Raw genomic sequence first — 21,996 nt, 5'->3', positions numbered from 1 at the left:
GCAGATATGCAGTGTTGTCACTGAGGAGTTGGTACTTCATCTTAGCTTTTGTGAACTGAAGACCATCATTCATGACTAGATGTATTCTGTATAAAAAGGAGTCACAGATCTTTTTTTAAAGTGTTGCATAACGTCTGGCCTATGAAAGAAGGACTGTGTGTGCATATATTCCTTTATAAAAGACTTTAAGATAAGTGCATAGAAAATAGTACGTAGTTACAGCTTAAATAAATGCTCTGGGATATTGCAGTGCAATTATGTTTACAGAAAAAAATAGTTATACTTTAGCCATCATATTGTAGCTGATCTGTTTTCTTCAATTTTTAGTTCTATCATGCAAGGCTAGGTTAAACCTTTCTTGTGTTTTGTTTTTTTTTTTCTTTTTTTCTTTTTTTTTTTCCAGCAAGAAACATATTCATTTCTTTTAAAAACATAGTCTGAACTTTTCCATAAAATCATTTGCTAATTCTTGTGTTTGGCCTTCTCTCTCAGTACTGGCAAGAGCATTTGAGTTCTTTTCTTTGGCAGGAAGCTAGGCCAATTTGGGGCATAAAGGGGGAATTAGCTCTTGCAACAGCCATAGTGTTTTTCTTCCATTACAGAATATGAGCTGTTCTCTTGATAAAGTTAAATTTTGCGTTCTTTTTCAGCCTCTCTTTCAGGCTTTAAAGTGAGATTCAGTTACACAGTGGTAATCCAACGGTACAGAATTCTAAGTGACTTTCACTATAAGTCATAGGCTATATTATACTACTTTTTTAATTATCATTATTTTAATGTTTTTTTTTTTAACTGCAGTACTTTCTACCTTATCGTTTTTCAGGGTGAATTGAACACATCTTATTGTGGGGTATTGCTCAATGTTGCTGGAAGTTCTTCTTTGTGACATGTAAAACTATCTTAGGTGAACTTCATATATTGATGGTGCATCTACCAAGCTGCACCCACTCGTCCCCAGAAATTCTCCTGCTGGTTCTTGAACAAGAAATTACTGCGAATCACTGGTCACAGAAGATTTCAAGGCACTTAGTCAATAGTAGCCTTGTATCTTTTGACCTATTCTTTCCTTTCCTGTTTTGAACCCTGTATTACTGAGAGTTATCTGCAGTTCAAAGGTACTTCAGATGGAAGATAACACCCTTCAGTCCTAGCCTTCTCTCTTCTCTGGGTCTTCTCCTACTGCATTTGAACTTACGTTTGATACCTCTGCATTAACATCACCGTAACAGTGTTAACATCATTAGCATCAGCTTTCTAAACCAGGCACAGAGATGATAAAAACACAGTATTTCTAATGAAGAAAGCAGCTATGGAAATGTAAAAGTTTCCCTAAGAATTCATTCTATTTATTGTATCTTTGTGAATTAAATGGATACATAAGACCACAGCTATCTTTGTTTACATTAACGGTAATGAGTTTGTTTCCCTTCTAGTCATTGGCTTTATTTTGTTTTGTTCTTGTAGCTCAAAGCTTTCAGTAATACACATTTCCAAGGAGCATGCATAGATTTCACAGCAGAAGTTTCTGATTTCACATCATTCATACCATGTTCTTTTAAGGTTCTTCGGGGATGGTAAGTCTGTTGTTTTACATGCCACCACTTTAAGTAAAATGATTTTTTTTTCCTACCATGACTTTATTTCAGATCATCAGAAGTGCATAACTCTCAAATTTCAAATTGTCAAAAGTGCGTAACACACTCCGATCATATTCCATCACGTCTTAGACCCTTTGTCTTGCAATGTAGCTCAGTAAGTGTCGTCCTGCCATTGATTTGGGAAGTATGCCTTTTGCTTTCCCTGTGGCAAGTTGACAGTTACTGTGACTTTTTTTTAACTCCCATTAGCATTTATTCCAGACTTTAAGAACTTCCGTGCAGGAGAGGTATCTGCATTCCATTAGCATTGTTTGAGTCTGAAATTTCTATACCACGATTTGTTTTTGCTGCTTTGGTTGCTTTGTCACATAGCCTTTCAAGCCACCTTCATTCAAAGCTTAACAAGAACAAACAAATTTTTTTAATTCCTCACTTCCTTAGCAAATATTAAATCTTGAAAAAACTTACTGTTAATAAGCAGCTAGAGGTGCTAATCTTTTTTTTTTGCTACATTATTCTTACAGTTGGCTCCTGTATTACCAAGGGGAAATTGCTGACAATCACTGTGTGCTGGAAGAAGGCCTCTACGTTGACCTCACTTCCTGTGGCTGCCCAACTGCTACAATCAAATCCCTCAAGCCTATTGAATACGTAAGGACGTTATTGAAAATAATAATGCTTTGGAACTCTTCTCCTAGTCAGATGTCTAAAGCAAGTGCTTGTGTTAAACAAACTCCCACTCAGGGAAAAGAATGAAGTTTGTTTTCTTGGCTTATGGGATTTGGGGGTTTGGAACAAGTCAGGCTGTGTGCACACATGCACGCATTCACTTGTAGGCACACACTCTTGGATGCTTGTGTGTTCTGGGATGAAAGTTGCTGTCATTCATACAAGTTGCATTGTTTGGTGTTTTTCTGACTGAATTTTGTAATGCAGCTCAGCAAGCTTAGTACACAGTGAGATGTTACTTCTTGACATGCTGTCTAAGCATATGGGGCTGCTTTTATTAGGCCTACAGCCAAGGTTCAGTCTTAAAGCAAAGTACACACAAGATATGAAAACTGATATTACATGTTAGCATATACTTGCCATTATTCTGTTTAATTTACTAACTGTTCTGCAGATTTTTTATTTTTTTTTTAAAAAGGGTTTTATCTCCTAATGGCATCTCGAATTAGGGGTCAGTAAGTAAAGTGGTATAATATACCACATGTGGCCTGTGATTTGTGTATGACACGTCAGATAGTCCAGTCCAAAGCTCAGTTCTGGCCATCCTCTTTCTTAGTGACTCCTGATACACAAGGCAAGTACTTATTACACATGCGCACAGTTTTCTTGTGACCTTCAGGTCACGTTGGTTGTACTACCCAAACAAAAATCTTGAAGTCAAGTGACCAATTGTAGCAGTAAGCTGAGATACAAGGTCCTTTATGGCCAGGAGATTGAACAGGAATGTATCCAGTACAAGATAGATTTAACTTTTTTAGGTCTTGCTGTAATCCTGCCCATAGGACATATGCCTCTGGAATCTTGTTGTCATGTCTGTGCCTTTGTCCCATCTCTCAGTATGCTCCTATGCAAGAGCACAAAAGATAAGCTGGCCATAATGCTGTCACTGAAAGAGAAGCAAATACCTGCTCCGCCCACTTCTCTCCAGCACTGACCAACTTCACCAAGAGTCTTCCTCTTTCCCTGATCAATGAGTACAAACTCGGTCCATGTGGCACGGTGCCCTTTTCCGTAGCTTTTATGTAAGTAGGCTGTAAAGATTACTCAATACTTGAAGTAAACTGTGAATTTAAGTCCTTTTTTCTGTTTGTGAACAGGTTTTAAAAAAAAAAACACCAAAAACCTTGGTGGGAAGGATGTAGAGCTCAAGGCTGAGAGCTGGTCCTTTTGCTAGGTTACACAGATCAAGCTGCATTGACTTCAGTGGAGCTATAGCTTCCCACCTGCTGAGAGCCTGTTTTGCAGATTAAAGATCTCCCTTTCATGTTAGACTTTTGTGTTCTGCTCTGTTAAATCAGAATGAAGTTTTGACATGAAATGATAGGTCCCATCCAAATTCCCCAAGGTGTAGTCTCACAGGGAAGTAAGCGGGCAGCTTGGCGTAGTAGAAAGTTACTGGCAGCCTTTGATTGTCAATGGCCAAGCCCTGGGAGAAGTATGCTTGGCAGGCCATGTGTGGGAAGCTTACACATATCTTCCTGTGCTTTGTGTGTAGCTTGCACCTCTAGTCCAGTTCCTTTCTTGCAAATCGGAGACCTTATGTTTCTCAAAGTCCAGGCATTTAACAGTGTAAAATGCTACTGAACCACACCTGCTTTACAAATAGAAATGCATTCATGGACCCCTAACACATTGTGTGTGCTAATGGTGCAGGACAGTGTTCAGAGGCATTGTTTAGCACAGACGTGATGTTAAGCACGCAGCAGTAGGTTTGGTCAGTGGTCAGAAACAGCCGTAGTTAATTCTGTGCATTGTCCGCCATGCACTGTTCTTGGAACAGAGCCCTTTTTATTACAAAATATTTCTGTTAGCTCATTCAAGAGAGCAGCAAGTATATTCCCAAGTGGAATTGTTGTATAGCATTATTGAATTCTGCTGTAACATTGGAACCCCTTCCATTGTTCGGGTTTAAATACTAGCCCAATTTGAGACTTAAGGTGTGTATCTACGATTCTGTGAGCTCAATAGCTCAGACGTGTGAGGAGAATGCGTAACCCTAATGACAAGCCCTGAATGTTCTCCTTTAAGGGACGTACATTTACTGCAAGCGTAGCTGTTGGAAGGACTCTTAGACTGCAGGGGAGCCCGCATGAGGTTTCTGCCTCCCAGATGTCAACTAGAAATAGAGGCCCGTGGCATTGGCAGAGGAATTAAAAATGATGTCCTTACCAGTACAAAGGGCTCATAAGGCGAGATCCTGACTGGCTCTTGAGAGCAGTTCATGTCCATTGACTGGTTGGTCCAACTATGTATTTTAGAAGTAGATTGTTTCAACCCATCCTTTGGGGTAGGAGGACAGATGTGCTGGGTGAAATGGGGACAAGGGATCTGGGTATTCCCTTTATAATTTGCAAATTTGTAATGATAATTAACTATATGGTATGTTGATATTATGCAGCTGAATAAAGTTCCAACCTAGGGACTTTATTAGCAGTATGTGTGTAAAAATATTGGTTCCTTGTGTGGGGCTAACTCCAAAGTATTTGTGAAACCTAGCAGTTAGCATAGGTCAGTGACACCTGCAGGGTGTGTGCAGCATGGCTGGGCATCCACAGAGACTTCTGCATCTGATTCTACATCAAGGTGGCCTTTCTATTTCCATCTGTTTGGGTAGCTAACCGGAGCATCTAGCACATGGAAATGCCTTCAGTGTAACATCTTGACTTTTCACTTAAAACATGCAACAGTTTGAGAGGCCTTTTTAGATGTTGTCAGCTGCCACAAGATTCCTGAACTCTCCATTTTGGAAGGAGGGCTTGAGGACTGAAATTATTTATTTGTCATACTCCTTCACATTATATAGCTTTATGAGCTGATGGGAAAACACTCCAAGATGTCAGTGGTATTTTTGTGACTGTATGAGGTAAGAGTAAAGCCTTAATCTATATGAAACAGGGTAATAACGTCTGCAAATCCTTGAATTTTTTTCTTTAAATCAAATGAAGAAAGGAAAGGATTTGAGTAAATAGTTTGTTCACAGGAAAATGAGGTTTTGATGCAAGCAGAATATTTACAAATATAGCAAACAGTTCTAAATAGAAAAAAAAAAAAAGGTATTTTCTTAGAAAAGTAAGCTTTTGGATTTTTATTTTGAAAATTACCAGAAATATAGTTTGCTTGTTAAAGAGCTGAATTGCCTAACAAAATGAAAAACGTTATTCTAAATCACTGAGTTGGCCCAATTAAAATAGAAAAAAAAAAACAAAACTTCCAGAGCAACACAAAATGAGTTTAACGAATTCGGATAGGAAAACAGGCTCAGACTAGTGATAGTCTGATTTCTTTACTGTGATAGTATTTTAGTTTGGCTAACTTTTGCTCTAAGTTTTTGCTCTTGGAGGGATGCCTTATTGGTTCTTTCCTGAAAAACTGAGCTCTTATATAAATATGGCATGCTGGCCCCAGCCCTTCCCACACACAGTCCCCCATTTCTCATGAAATTCAAATTGACATGGTTCCACCTTGGTTATATCCTCTTTTGTGCACTAGCATCATAGAGGAAGTAAGCACACCTTTGAGAACAATTTCCTCTACCATTTGTTCAGGAAATAGCAAAGCAAAGTTACACAGGTTCATAAGGAGAGTGGGGAAAGCATTCCATAGTCCTAGAGCTGTGCTTCTTCAGTCATCAGTTTATTTTTTCTTTTTGTCGGGCTTGGACTGATTTTACTGACTGCAAACCAAAAGTGGTTTTGATATGCTCGAAACTGAACTGGGAAATTGGAATTTGCCTCCCTGTTCCTGACAGAGAGGAAGGCAAGAACTGTTTACAGTAGGCCAAGATGGGAAAGAGGTTCTTCTCTGAGGCATATAATACTCAAACTAAATATTTAGGAGGTCCTACCAGTTAGTTTTCTTCCCTGCTGTTCCATTTTGCTCAGACTGGTCTGTTTTGTCCTTCTGGGAGTTTTGTGTTGTTTTGGTTTTTTTTTGGCTTTTTTGTTTTGGTTTGTTTCTTTTAACACTATAGGTTAATAAGAGGTTATACAGAAGAAACAAACCACTTCTGTAGCTTGATAATGAAAAAACCAATATCCTTTATTTTCAATATTCTATGAAGAAAAACAGTTACAGTACCCATGTATTAATCTAGATTGTAAGGTAAATAATACGTTACAAGGCCTCATTTCTTCAGAAAAGGCTTGCTTCTGAAAAGTCCAGAGTCTTTTTCATGTACTATTTTATAATGGGGAAAAAAGTGCTGAAAGGCCTGTCTCACTGTAACGAATTTCTTTAAGTGAACAGGCAGTTACTTCAAAAACCACTTGCAATAGGAGGATACATATCTATTTAGCAGCAGTAGGAACGTTGGAATTCATGCAGCTTGCCTCTTATTGTCTCTTTTCATCTACAAATGCAAAATCTTTTAAAGAAGTGCTCACTGATGAAATTTTCTGGATTTATTGTTGTTAGCCACTGTGCAGGCAGGTGAAAGCATAGCACAGGTTAAGGGTTGCTGCATTTACAGCAGAGGTGCAGGTTTCCATACCTCCGTCAACAAGGACTTGCCTCCTGTACTGCCATGAATTCAAGAAAAGGAAGTGTGGGCTCCAAGTGTGGGCTGCTCCCCTGGCACAGCAAGAAAGCGGGTGAAATCAGCTGGGACATTTATAGGGCTGTGGTTACTTATTGGGGCATTTGTCCAGTGTTTGTTGCTTGAAAAGTTTTGGGGATGGAGATGCTTACAGGATGTTCTTACAAAGTGGAGTTCAGCTTTAGTTCAGCCTTTTCTCAAGCATGTTATTTCGTTAAACTCCCCATAATATTTGATCTGGTGTTGTGTGGGTAGCAGGGATTGTGTTAACTTCATCCTTAAAGTTAAACCAGTCTCATAGCTTGTCAAACAGAATTCTAAATTTGTTTGCTAAAAACAAAAATGAGATGTGGGTTGTAGGTTGTGCAATGCCTTTTCTTTCTTTTTTTTTTCTGAGGCATTCCTTGTCCTTCCTCTGATCAATCACGATACTTCCCGTATTTCTATATTGCTTATCTTTAAGTTAAATACAGGTGTTAACTTATCTTCCCAGCATTCCTGTGAGGTAAATAATAAAATAAGATACAGAAAGCAATCAGTGTTTCCCAGGGCCAGGTCATGAGTCATCTGATGTGGCTGGGGCTGGACCATGGGTGATCCTGTCTTCCAGCACTGCATTCGTTTCCCTCAGCCAGGCGTCCTTCCCACACCGAGGGGAGTAGCCAGTCAGGCACAACTTCAGCAAAGACATTTGAACATAATAAGCTAGCCAAGACTGAAAAATAAAGATTTTTCCAAGGATGTTATAATACAGCTATTGAAGCTCCTCCAGTTAAGACTCTGGCAAAGGCTGTTTGCAGCAGGTCAGCAGGGCCGCAAATGGGGAAATGTCCCAACCCTTGTCGTGACGGGCTTGCAGTCATGTTTTAGTCCTATGGATTTGTTTCTTTGGCTTTACTGGGTTTTCACATTCAAATTCTCAAAATCTATGTTTGCCAAAAGTGCAAGAAAAGTATGTTATGGGGGTGAGCCCTTCTCAGCAGGATGATTAGTAATAATTTTGACAAAATTCATTATTAAAATTATCCGTATGTTATCTTTAACTAAAACTATAGTTTTTTTTATTATAAGCATGTGTGCAAATCCCCATGTGCACTTGGTTTTCAGCTGTAGCACCTTTTGGTTAACTTCTTTGTACCTCTACACTATTTTATTTCCATGAATCAGGCACCTAAGCCTTACACTGCAAGGAAAAGGCATTTGAAAGGAAGCTCACCTTGCACTGATCTTTGTTTAGTATCAAATGCTTCAGGGCTGCTTTTGCAGTTTTTTTCTGAACTGCAAAAGTATAAAATTCTGTTCTGAATTGTGAAAAATTGTGGTGCACAGCTTCTCTCCATTAAGTGAAGGTGGAAGTCACGCAGGGGAAAGTCCGAGCTGAACTAAATGAAAGACTTTTACTGTGCTGATTTCAATGGCTTAACTTTCAGCCTCTGAAATCACAGTGTGGGGAGGGAAGAAAGATTTGTCATTTTCCTTGCACGATAGGGTGTATTAACCATAGATTACCACACCTGTTAAGTAAAGAATATCATTGTTCTTAAAAGCTCACAAGGGTGCTTCTACCTTGAAAATACTATGTAAATACAGCCTTCTTTAATCACTGTCCTCTTGAATATATTAAATATTTTCAAGTTTCTCTCTGAACACTGACACTGGCCTTAAAAACGGCAAAAACAAAACCTGCAAATCTATTGGTGTGGGTGTAAGCAAGGCAGTTAGCTCCTTAATACACAAAGATCAGATTAAATGAATTTCTTAGTGCTTTATCATTCTTGCAATTGGCAAGCTTTCCCCAAAGGATGTCATTTCAGGTATTTTCCTTGAAATAACTATGAAAGGAAGCCAAGGTAGTCCTAACCTAGACATGGGACTGAGTTGCCAGTTGTGAGTGAAAGTAGATGCCTTTAGCTCACCTTTCAAAATCGGGGACTGGAATCCATCTAAGCTAGTGCCTTGCTGTGAGGTATCCCCTCTTGTATTCTCTGCCTGGTTGCCCTTCCTCTGGCCCTTGGAGATACACATTCTTCTGTGGTCCATCAGGACTGGGCCGTGGTGAAGTAAGCTGATCAGCTTGTCTATTGGTGATGGCTCTTCAGCCTGAGAATGGGTGAAAATGCACCACAGTGTCCTGCAAGGAAGGTGGCAAGCAAGATGTCTCTGTAGGAAGTGTAATAGCATAGCCTCAAAACCTTGTTTTTTACTGTTGATAGTTTCCATGGAGCTAAGAAAACAAAATCAGAGAAAAAAGCCAGGCCAAGTCACTGCTGCCAGCTGTTGGTGTAAAATGGTATATATAAAGTGAGTAATCAGCTCGTTGCTCTATATTTGGTTATGGAAATATGAGAGCTTCGGTGCTTGAGACAGCAGCATGTGGGTTTTTTTCTGTGCATCACGTCTGCACCAAGACCAGTGAAGTCCTTTTAGGTCTCACTGGAAAGGGTGATATCAGTCCTTGTGATCAGCTGTCTGTGTGTGTGTCTTAGATGTGATGTCTGCTGCATACTGACAGACTGGGACTCTGAAAAACCTGACGGCTTTTGCAGGCCCATCAAAGTTTAAACAGGTCTCAACCGTGTGAGACCTGTAGTCATTTTAATTGACTCCACCTGTTTGCTGTTCAGATGCTTGGTTTATAAATGGATCTGCTGGATCAGATGACTGGTTCATCTAGCACAGTATCCCAGTCTCTAATGTAATGGAAAAAAGCAAGATAAATGTTAGACTTCGGTAGCAGTGTCTAGCAGCAAGGATGCCAAATGGTGTTTCCCATGCCTTCTGGTGCACCTGTGAAAATTCTCCCTTTTGGACCTGTTCTGGACACGGCTTCTGGTCTCCACTCAGGTGAAAGCTGGAGCCAAGTGAGTAGGCTTCTTGCAGACTGGAGCGCGGTGGTAGCACCTTGCTCAGCAAAGCGAACCGAGAAGTAGCTGCCTGCACTAGATCTGTTGGTCTAGATTGCAAAGTAAGCCTTTAAACACACGTCATAAATTTGACCCATTTGATATACCAGAAGGCATATGGAAAGAACAGGCATATCAAAATAAAGACAATGATGGGTTTTAATCTCCTTCTGTTTTGTAGCATTAGTTTTGTAGGAGTGTAATAGGCTTTTAAAAAATCTCTGCAGGTGGATGATCCCAAACTCTTTAAAATGTCTCATCAAACTCCCAGTCCGTGGAGTGTAGCATGACTTATGTTGTCTCTGCAGTGGTCAGTGGAGGAAAGCAATTTTTCTGAGGCAGGATTTGAACAACCAGTTACATACCAAGTGCACTGAGTCAGTGCCAGTAAATTTGTAAGTGCTGAATCACAACTGAGCTCTTCAGAGATACTACAATACATGTGCCTCTTCAAACATGAAAGTTAGGTTCTCTTAATTACTCAGCACCTTCATCTACTATAATTCAAGATTTTGTTTCATTCATTCCACCTGGGGCCATACCTTTGCTGCAAAAGAAATTCTTCCTTTTGCACTGAGCTGGCTATCTCCAGTTAACATCTTCTAAGAACAAGGTGGCTTCCCTGGAGAGGCTGCTAATTGGAGCAGTTAGTCAGACCTATTCCCTCTTCCTTTGCCAGCTGCATCAAGATATAAATTGCAAGTGCTTACGATTTCAGCATTTTTCAGCTGTAAAATGCTGAAAAAACATACAAGTGTTCCTTGTACTAAGGCACAGACTTTTTACATTTAAATCTTTTCCCCCTCTGCTTTTCTGCTGATCTTACAGCTGTACCACAATTTTATGCAAACTGATCTTTTTATTTGCTTTCATAAGAAATCTCTCAGCTGTAGAGAAAGACAAAAGTGAAAAATGTCGCAATTCTAAACAAGATTGAAGCGGTTACTAATAATGTTAAGTTTTCATGGTTGTCAGAAGAAAAATAGAACTGTCTGTTAAAAACATTGAGAACTTTGTAGTTTTGATGCTTTGAGTCCTTTTCAATTTGCAGATCCCTAAGATTTTTTCAGTGAACAAACCACTGAATAGCTAATGTAAGTCTCGGGACAATAGACTTGTGTTTTGCCTCACTACTATAGAAGCAATCTGCAGATCACCCTGAAAACTACTACCATAACCTGTTCCAGCAGTAAATAAACTGGATTTTTGAAAAGCAATCAAGAGCCTGACAATACAGACCAGATCATAGAGAGTTTTTTCAAATGCAAACAGAGGCTCCTCTGCATCTCTATGTGACTCAGTCTCTGGCTTGTGTCAGTGGGGAACTACACTCTGATGACAAAGCCACTGATAAATCCAGTATGTTTCAGCTGTTTGTGCTTTGTTGGTAGATGCACTTTTTTTTTCTTTGCTGCTACATTTGCTGAGGGAGCATGATCTAAACCAAAAGCATGTAGAAATGAAATCAAAGTGGCAAAATGTGTGTACCATACTTAACAACTTAAGTTAACTATGAGTAAAATTTTGCTTTTTTCACCCTCCCCCAAGGTTTTTGCTGAGCCCTCCATCAGTCTGTTTGCTCTGGAATGCTGCAAGGGCAGAGAGCTGCACTTCACCAAACCCGTCAATTCCGTTTTGAATGAGGATCTTCATTTTTACACTCAGTCTGTATGGGTGAGAAGTGGATTGTGAGTATGGAAGAAATATTCTTGATATTGTAGGAACTAATACTGAGCATGTGTTTTCTCACAATTGCTGCCTTTTTTTCATAGGATGCATTTTACATTCTGTTATTTTAAGACATTTCAAAATCCTAAAATGTTGTTGAATGCTGGATTCACCTTTTGTACCAAGACCTGAAATGAACAAGAACTCTGGGCAGGGGATGCATTTTTCCCCTGTTAAGAACCATCCTTTTATCCCTATGCATAATGAACAATAGAGCCTGTTGTTCAAGCCAGGAGCCAAAAGTAGATCAGTTTTGATTCCTGACTCACAAGGACAGGTAAACTCAGTCTGCCTTTATTAACTGGTTGTAAAATACCTGCTGTAAACTGAAGTGATTTAACATGAACCACCGCAGTGGTTCAGTGAAGCTTGACAAGCTGTTTAGCTGCCACAGAGTCAGTGACTTGTGAGAGAGGCTTGGGGCAGATCGGACAGCTGGAGCAGTAATTTGCTTCTGTTGTTAGTTTAACCGCCCCCCCCCCCCCCCCATGACTGATTAAACACCCAGCCTCTTCTGTGAAAACCATCTTGCATCTGCGGAAGTGACCTTCCAACCTTTCCCTTCTCCCCATTTCACCTTCTGGAGAAGCTCCCAAGTATTCTGTCTTGGCCAAGTTTCAGGCCTGCACTTCGACAGCAGGAACAAAGAACTTGCCGAGTCCTGCAACTGAGGCCGACTGGAAACTGCTGTTCTTCAAATGTGACACACACTTCCTGCGTTCATTTTTAACCTTCTTCCCACCTCTCATGGCATTCACATACACAAGGCTGTAATTGTCTTCAGAGGTCTTATGGGATGACACAAAATCATGCAAAATTTGAACTAATTAGGCAAGGAATTCATGTAGACTGTTTGTTCACTGCTTACATACACCTCTGTTGTGATTCTTGCAATGAATTTTGCAAACTCATTGAGTCTGTTACCATGTAGGAGTTAAAACCTGTCTATAGATATGTGCTAACACTGCTGCATGCTCCTCTGATTCTTAGAGGTTGGTACAAAGCCTAAGCCTAACCTAGCTGATGCTCCAGAGCACTGCGTGTGGACTGTTTTCTTTCAGACATTTCACACAAGCTTTTTCTTGAAACGTTGGCTAAGAATTGACCCTCCTTTTCTGTAAGAACAGTCACCGGCTATTGACTGTAGCAGTGGGCCCATTTCACTTTCACCACAGAGCTTTGTCAATTTACTATGCATTCTAGTCCCTAGCATCTATGCCGCTTCAGTCCTGAGCCCATTATGAAAATACATAGAGTGAGTGATCATCTGCTGTTGTCTTTAGGTGCCCCAAATGGCAGTGGCAAGCAGCTGCAGTTTAAGACTGAGAACAGCATTCATGTTCCACATTGATCTGTGATGCTAGTTTGGAGGAGGAAAGTCTGTTGCTGAGAGTAACACCTGACTTATTTCAGGTGGGAAATACCTCTATAGAGGTGTTACACTCTGAAGTGCTTCCTGTGGGGTAGTATCTCTCTGAGCTTTTTCTGCCATCTCATCAGGTGTGTGGCTGTAAAGGAAGGGTGAGGGCTTCAGGACCACATAGTAGAAAAGCACAGGAGAGCAATTGCAAGGTTCCAGCCCCTTCCCCACCTTCCTGTTTGTTCCTGAGCATCCCAGCTGGGTTAGCTGGTTCCTGTCTCTGTGAAGAGTCAGGGCAGAATGAAAAGGTGCTTGGCTGGGCTTTCTCTGAGTTGCTCACGGTGTTCCCCAGGAAACAGACCTCCACAGTCTGTTCTCATCCTACACTGCAAATAGATAGCTTAAAGACCAAGGGTGTGACAGGTGATTGTGGGAGACTTCCAGTCCTAGAGTGTTGGTTTGCCTTATCTGTAACCAAGAGTTCAGGAGGCAGATTAAGAGGGTGTTTGGGCTCCTTGCCCTGAAGCATACTGTCAGCTTTAAACAAATGACAGAGTAAGATTTATGTCTGTGCGATAGCATCTTGCTCCTGTGCTGAGGTATGAGGATCCTTCCCGAGCCAACTGATCACCTCAGTGAGAAATGACACAAGCCTAGGTTGTGGTTTGCTGAAAAGGGCTGGGGACCGAGGTGCTCCAGGGTCTGAGAAAGACGGAATAGTGGGGGCTTGCTGGTCCATGTGAGAGCCCAGACAAGTTTTGTCAGTGTCAGCAAATACCAGCATAAACATATGCTTTGACAACAGAAACTGATTTCGAATGAGATTGTTCAATATCCCAAGAAAAACATTAACAGTGAATTTTCAGTGACTTTACAGGAAGTATCACAAGAAAAAAGTCAGAAATATGTTAGAAGTACAAGGAACGCCTAGTGGTTGTCAAGCTGCTCTGAATACCTGTTATTCAGGAGGTATGTGACTTAATTTGAAGAAACAGTGGTAAGGTCTCACTAAGGGACAGATCACTGTTGGATGATTCCTCCATGGAGGCTCAGCCTCCTAAGCAAGGCTGGCTGGCTGCTCCTCCAAGTTATGCGCAATGGGGAAAGTAAATTACAGGTGCTGTGAGCACTGTTTGTGGATGTTCTCTCACTGACTTAAAACAAACAAAGAGTGCAGCCATCCCTCAAGTTCTTGGCAGCTGACCTGTAGAACAGGTAACTGGGGAAACCAGTATTTGCTTTGTGTTCCAATGAGTTAATGAGTCAAACATTTAGGTTCACTGTCTGCACAACAATGTCCTATTGATTCAAACAAAACTGATCTATAATCCTGAGGCTGCCTTTGTAAGCAGCAACACACTAACTACTGAGCAGATGTCCGGATAAAAAGGATCTGTATGTGCTGGCACTTTAACTCTGTTAAATGTTTTGGCCATGTTCACATGCAGATATGTTCACTATAGTACAGTCTGCTACAGCAATTTATGGGTTTTGGAGTAAATATTTTTTATGTATTTTTATATTCCAGACAAGTGGATTTTTTTTATAGTTTTAGTTATTATAAAAGAAAACACTGATCAAAATCCTCTCATAATTATTATGTACAACCATGCAATGCTGCTAGTACTGTTGTCTTGACGTGTGGCTTCCCGGTTTCCTAATGCACGCCCACTGCAACCTGTAGTAATCCCATCTAGGTTCTCAAATTTGAGATTCTCAAATTTGTGGGAGAAGCTTGGGGAAGAAAGGAAGAGCCTACAAGTCTGAGGTAGGCAAACAGCAAACATGTCTTAATTTAGATGGAACACAGCTAAACCATTAAAACAGATGCTATTCTGGGGCATGGTAATGCAGCTTTGCTGGTGTCCCTGCTGTGGGGAGGTCTAGGGGCTTTCAAGAGCACAGTCCTGAACATAAGCCCCTAGTTTAGTTTTGTTATAGTTAACATGTAGTCTTTCACGTTCTGTTTTCTGTATCCAGGTGGATTGCATATGAAGGATGTAATTTTTTAGGAAAGCAGATTCTGCTGGAGCCCAGTGAGATTTCCAACTGGAGTGAATACAGTGGCTGGAAAGTCATCGGCTCCCTTCGTCCTGTGAAGCAGGTACTGTAAGAGTGTATAGGGACTTGTGCACCTGGGCAGGGGCAATCCCAAGCACAAATACAAGCTGGGTGGAGAATGAGAGTGAGAGCAGCCCTGATGGGAAGGACCTGGGGGGTGTTGGTTGATGAGAAGCTCAACATGAGCTGGCAATGTGCACTTGCAGCCCAGAAAGCCAACCGTGTCCTGGGCTGCATCAAAAGAAGCCTGACCAGCAGGGCAAGGGAGGTGATTACACCCCTCTGCTCTGCTCTTGTGAGACCCCACCTGGAGCCCTGTGTTTGGCTCTGGGGCCCCCAAGATAAAGGGGGGTTGGAATTGAATAATCCTTAAGGGACCCTTCCAACCCAAACCATGCTGTGATTCTATGACTTTTTTTGATGGGGGTTAGTGCGAAAGTATCAGTTGTACCACTGAGTATAATGCAGCACATCGTACTCCTTAAATCAGGCCAAATGATGACAGCCAAAAGGACATACCAGGAGATTACTGTAGCAGAAAATTCCTCCACTGGCAGTTACTGAGATCTATATTAGGTTCTAAAGGAAAATAATTCCTTGTTTCTTGGAGTCAAATTTTGCTTTTCTGAACGGCTCATTAGCATGTTCTCTAGATATGCTATTTTTACATTTTTGTAATATAAAAATATAAACATATAATGAGAAAACCAATTCTATATTGGCTTGTTTTATAATTAACATGAATGGAAGCAAGAACAAGTTTGCTGTAACCTGAATTTCCAAAAGAAGCAAAGTTTATGCAGTCCCACCGGGGTTCTCCATCCTTATCACACACCCAAGCAATGCCAATTTCTAATTCTGACCCTGCACTTTTCCGAGGGGTGTCAGGTAATCAGGGACACAGATGAGCTCTAAAACAGCCAAAGCACGTGCTGCTGTGTGCCCAGCTGCACATAGCTGTGGGAGCACTGTGTCCTAGAAGACAGGGAAAGGGAGAGTGGAAGGGAATGTGAGCAGTAACTCCACAGAAGAGTTTTCGGTAGCTCTGCTGCTCACAGAATAACTTGTCTCCACTTCATGACGAATGCTGCTTTATTTTTAAATAATAGATTCAACTGGGGAGATGTTACAGTGAAAAACACGATCATCTTTACCGTTAGTTATGCATTATATGCTTCCCCACTGGAAAAGGAAAGAAATTTTAACAAAAATGATTTGTTAGTCTAGGAAGTTGACAGTTCCCTGGAATTCCTTGGAAGTGGTAACTACCAAAGGATCCCATTTTGGCTCTGTTTTTGCAAATAACAATAAAATAATTTGTGCTCATCTTAAAAACAGAATTCTCTCTTCAGACACTAATCTGAAGAGCTTTTGTATTCAGTAGCATCCTTTTTTATATTGCAACAGTGAGCAATGTTATAAGTAGTACCTCAGTATTTTGCTGGGGTTTTTGGCATTTGGAGTTTGCATGCTGCTTTTTGGTTTTGTTTTTATTTTAAATCCTGCAGACAAGGCTTCCTTGAGTTTGTGCAGTCTGCTGGTCATGCTTGACACTTCTGTGGGAATATGTTAAGTTTTCTTTTTTTTAGACTGAAATACTACTACAAACTTGTTACCACTTTGTATTTCCTCCTCCTTTCTGTGTCAAGTCTGCTGGTGTCATAGGTACTGCAAGAAAAGCTAAACACCTGAAACTAATGCAAGATGAGACACAACAGTTTTGCTCAGTGACCTTCCAAATATGATCCCTTCCCTGTAAAGAATATACGATATATATATGAATACGTGGATGAATATGTTATATGAATTCATGGATGCTTGGTAGGATGGAGGCTTTATTGTCTCTTAATGTAGGGTTTGTTTTATTACAGAAAAAGGAGGTTCAAAGCTCTCAGAAGAATTTGTCATGTGGGGGGAGCTGCCCTTTATAGTTCCCTTTCCTTTATTTGCTCCAAAATCTGTGAATAATGGAGCAAAACCACAAATCCTGTAGTAGCCCTACAGAATCTCCTTATTTTTTGAGTAAGCTGAGTAAAAGAAGATGCCATTTGAGTACCCTCTTGTCTGTGTATGTTCAAAAGCAATGGTGAAACTTCTCAGCCACATATTCCAGTTAATGGTGTTGAAGTTGCTGGATAGGTGACTCAGCAAGTTCTGTGTTCAGAGAGTAAAAAGCTTGTGGATTATACCCCATTTACTGGTCTTGGAGTGAATGAAGTGTGAACTAAAGCTATTTGCATGTCACAGGAATTAGTTCTATAGACAGAAATACACTTAAATAAAAACTGCTATTGCTGCATGTAGCTGTCTGTCTGCATGTGAAAAACATTTAGTGCTGCCTTACATGCACATTCATTTCCACTAAAAGTATTTTACATAGTCATCTGGAACTGGGGAATGCAACATATACTTTAGAAAACTAATGGAAGATGGATGGGAGGCATTCTGGCATCAACTTTTTGAATCTGTGTGGTGTTAACTGTCTTCCTTCACACCATTTCAGCCAGCAGTGTACCTCAGAATCAAGAACCGAGCCCACGGTAAATACCTGACAGTTGCTGGAAGCCTAGCAGATATAAGAGCAACATCAGTGTGCGTGTCTCCATACAATGGCAAGAATACCCAGCTCTGGCACTACTGTCATGGACTCTTCAAATCCAAGGTGAGTTTCCAGATGCTGGAAGGGGGTTGTAACACCTGGATTTCTAAAAGAAACTAGCATTAACACCAGGATAGCTTTTGGCCTCTCCTAGGCATGTTGAACCAAAACTTCTATAACCTACATCTTCCTACTGTGTATAGACAGACGTACTCTGTCTGCTTTGGCAAATTGGACAATATCTGTCTAATGGCACTGATGTTCTTGTAAGTAGGAATCTGTTTTTTGTCTAAAGTCTCACATTTAAGAACATTTATTATCTCTAAATAGTTAGGAATTTCTCTGTAAAGGAATACACAAAGAAAGGCTGTGTTTTTGTATTCATGCTGCCCTTGATGGTCTGTTTTTAATATAAAAAAAACTGTTGACTTAACATAAGAAATAACTAAAGTAACAAAGACCACCTTCTGTGATTGGGCAACTAGTCAATTGTTGAATAATCTGTTCCTGGCTTACTCGCCTTACTTACCAACTATAGCATGATTACTGTAATATTTTCAGTGCCTGAAACAGAAGTAAGTCAGACACAAAACTGAAGCTTTGTGGCCTGGATCTCACTTTTCTTCTTGCTTCTTAGGCTAACAATGCCTGTCTGGATGTCATTGGTGGCAGAGACGTGCCTGGAGCCAAAGTCGCACTCTGGGCAGAACATGGGAAGGAAAGGCAAAAGTGGAGACTCAACGAGGATGGAACCATCAGTTCATACCTCAGCGACCAACTGGTGCTTGATATTAAAGGTATATAAAAAAACAAACGAAATCAACCCTTACATGTTCTAAATGCATTTAGGATTGTGGCCAGTTGCAGTATTCCAGCTCCTTTGTACCTACGGTTAAATACTGTATCCTGTCTTGCTAGTTTTATGTTCAGTTGCTTGACAGTGTGACAAGTCTGGGGGGACCTTACTGTTTGATCCCAGAGGTTTACTTTTATCAAATCAGCTATTCTACTTCAGGGAATTCAGTAGCACTGATAGTAAGAAATGGCAGTTACAGAAGACACAATAGTGGTGGAAAAAACACCACCACAGAATAGGTGTGCCTAAAAGAGAAAAGTGCTTGCTCCTAATGTTTTCAGGCTGGTGAGAATTCTCATCGCTAACGCCCGAGTCATACTGACCCATCATGGTAGAACAACCTCACTGGAGACTGCCTGTTCCTCAGGCACAACTCGTTCCAGCCCCGCTGCTGCTGCTAAAGTTTTATCCCTAAGGAAAAGTGGTGGGACAGTGACCTTACAGTGTCTGGTTATGAGGCTGGGGGCTCCATGGTGCTGCCTTCTCAGATGGAAGAACTAAGTGAATTAACTGATGGCCTAACACCCCTGCAGGGTGTACAGACCAGGGTAATGGCACACCCCACATCTGAAGTTATCAACCTTTATAGTAAGTGTCCTGCTGGCCATTACAGATCTGACCTTTGCACCTCAGACTTGCTGATAATGAATTCTCAGCTCAGTGATTTTAAACTAATAGAGCATTTCTGGCTTCCGTAAGTAAGGAGTTAAAGCACCATTATTAATTGATAAATAGTGACTACTAAGCGATTAGATGAGAAGTGCAATCCCAATTGGTAATACTGATAGCAATTCTTACAGTATCTGAAAGCTGTGCTGCCTAGATTACTGCACAATGTTGAAGGCTGGAGTGGGGAGATACCATTTGATCGCTTTTTAGAACACGCATTTCTTTTAGTGGATTTTTATTTATGTATGGCATGGTACAAATGCACTGTTATTTCTATGCTACATGTAGTCAAAGGAGAGAAATTTTAAAGACTTCATAAATCTGGGGTTGAAATGGTTATTTTATGCCAAATACCCCATAGCTGTAATTCTGTGTATTTTCACTCTAGCAACATGTAAGTTCAAAAATCCACTCACATAGTAGGATCTCAGGATCTGCCAAAAGCAAAAATCTCTTTAAAGGTGCTTTTTTTGTGCACAAAGGTATATTGAGGACTCAAGTTTTTGGTGGACTCTGCTTCTGAATTAATAGAGTTCCTCAGGGCTTAAGTTGATAAATGATAGTTTGAAGGAGACAAACAGTGATGGAAGGGCAGACAGTAGCCTGTCCCTCATAGAACGTCTGTCTATCAGCTAATTCTCTTCTTAGTCACATTTTTAAAGATTCTATTGAGACTTTTCTGAGCTTTTCTTTTTTAATGGTTTGCCTTTATGAATTTGTTTTGTTTTTAAGGAGGAAATTATTATGACAAGAATCACATCATTATGAATCAGCCAGTAGAGGACAAACATTCACAAAAATGGGACATTGAAATATGGTGAGTAAAACCCACCGCAAAGATGGACCTTATGTTGTTTATTAACATCTGGAGGAAAAAACCTACTACTGAAGTCATGCACCACTGGAACCTTATGCAGCAAATCCTCTCTGCTTTCATTTGTGCAAAGCACCAACTCCTAAAACAACTGGATTTTGCTCAAATCTGAAGGATGTGAGGGTGAGCTAATTAATATCTTTCCACCGGGACTGTACTCTGAGCTGATTCTTTTAGAGGCCTCTCCTATGAAAGTCGCTGTTACTTTTCATCTAAAGCATTAAAGTAAATGCAGAAGGCTAGACAGAAGTTTTGCAGGATATGAACTGCAAGAGATAATATGGAAAAGGCTCTTTAGAAATGTTGTCTTTTCCTTTCTCTCAAAAACTGATGAAAGCTCACTGAAGCATGAATGCACTAATGAGCCTGAAAGAGGTTGAGCTGGATTTTTATGTCCCAAGGGAAACAGTTCAGGCTCTAAGCGATCCTGAACCTCAAATTGTATCTCTTGCTAAAGTGCAATTTATTTTGTTCATAAAGACAACTTTGAACTGGAATTCCCAGCTCAGTATATGAAATGGGGCAATAATGAAAATCTGACTGTTACTTTCCTAACGTTACTGGTAGGCCTTTATCTTCATTTGTTTTAGCAAGACCAAATTTCCAGATTTAGGAACTTGTTTTGCAGATCCATGGGCTGTGTCCAACCCGTGAAATTGTGAGTAATCCCTGAAGATCACTTTTAATACATAGGCATAGATGCATATATCAAGAGAATCAGCTATCTTGGGTCAGGCTAGATTTCTACAAGGGCTTACTGAATTTAGAACAGTGATGATTTTACTCTAGCTTGTTCTCATGCATATAGACTAATTTAATACAATATAATTTGTTCTTGAAGCCATGTCTTCCTTCAGAAGGTAACTCACCAAGTGCTAGCAGCCTGCATTCCAACTTGATTAATGTCAAAAGAACAGTGCAACTGTATTTTAAGGTTCCTCTGGCTCATCAACATGTCCATCTTAGCCCAAAGGAGCAGGAATTAGACTAATGAAGACCAGTCCAGCATGCTTGCAGTTTCCTCAATTTCAGCAATATGCAGCCATCCCACCTGCTGTCACTTAAGGTAGGGAAGAGAAAAATACTTTACTGGACTGCAGTTCTTGCAGGCTTGTAATAAGCATGTTCCTCACTCAACACGGACAAATACGTAAGGAACTGCAGACACTTGTAGGGCTGTTAACACCTCAAGTGGAATAGAAGTCCATTAGTTCACTGGTATCTTCATTTTGCATGTCACTAAATTAATCTACTTTATTGAATATGTGATATTTTTTTCCTTATTTGTATATTCAGGGTATGTATTTCTATAACTATTTAAAGAGTTTAGATTAGTGAAAAACAAAGCTATTTTAGTTTCCAAAAGCTGTAACTATTCCAGTGCACCCAAACAGGATTCATCCTTAAGCAAATAAAAACCCATAACCCTATTTGCCACAGAAGTAAAATAAATGGATGTCTATTTTTGTATGAAATGGAATTCTATATAGAACTATTTAAAAAAGTCTACTTGCACTTAACTTACTATTTTACATTCTAAAATTATCATAAATCTGCTGTTTAAATAACAGATTTCCAAATGTATGTATATATTTTTACAACTAAAGCACTTGTTTTGCTTTTTTTAATGTCAGTATATCATGTTCTACATGTGACTTGCTTTCTATATGCAATTTTAAAGCCTGTGTAAAAAGGTCTAGTCTTTTAAATCAAGAACAACTAAATCATATTTGGTGTGCCAGTGTTATATAACCAAGTAAAGAAGGCTTTTGTACTTAAGAGATCTTGAATGTAAAATGCTAAGCATGTATATTTTAATTGTATAAAACTTTTTAGGAGGAATCTTTTGCCTGTTGGTTTCTTTTTAAACAAACTTATCAAAACACAATAATAGTTTTTAATAGATGTCAAGCGTATTCCTGTAAAGTATTTTCTTTCAATTGGCCAAAAAAACAGAAATAAGTACATTCAATAAGTGAATTCATTATATCGGTTTGCATATTAAATGTAGATTTTAAAGTATTAAAATAATTGCAATACTGCCACCGGAACCCACTCAGGTGAGTATTGGAGATACAGATGCCA

The 21,996-nt window shown here is 40.0% G+C and overlaps 1 protein-coding gene across 5 annotated transcripts in view; it reads left to right on the top strand.

Annotated features, from left to right (window-relative positions):
- Positions 1-21,750, top strand: part of CRYBG3 (crystallin beta-gamma domain containing 3) — a 103,530-nt gene extending 81,780 nt beyond the window's left edge. For all 5 annotated transcript variants that reach the window (XM_080597173.1, XM_080597174.1, XM_080597177.1 and 2 more), the window contains 7 exons: positions 1,465-1,574; positions 2,123-2,249; positions 11,313-11,452; positions 14,833-14,956; positions 17,417-17,575; positions 18,150-18,309; positions 19,770-21,750. In XM_080597173.1, the coding sequence (XP_080453299.1) occupies positions 1,465-1,574; positions 2,123-2,249; positions 11,313-11,452; positions 14,833-14,956; positions 17,417-17,575; positions 18,150-18,309; positions 19,770-19,858 (909 nt within the window). In that variant the 3' untranslated portion in view covers positions 19,859-21,750. The remainder of the gene's footprint in view (positions 1-1,464; positions 1,575-2,122; positions 2,250-11,312; positions 11,453-14,832; positions 14,957-17,416; positions 17,576-18,149; positions 18,310-19,769) is intronic.
- The last annotated feature ends 246 nt before the right edge of the window (positions 21,751-21,996 follow it).

This window comes from Anser brachyrhynchus (assembly GCF_964034855.1).
Source record: "Anser brachyrhynchus genome assembly, chromosome: 1".
In the NCBI taxonomy this organism is placed as follows: Eukaryota; Metazoa; Chordata; class Aves; order Anseriformes; family Anatidae; genus Anser; species Anser brachyrhynchus.
The sequence above is the reverse complement of the archived record's forward strand: the minus strand, read 5'-3'. Positions and strand labels throughout refer to the sequence as shown.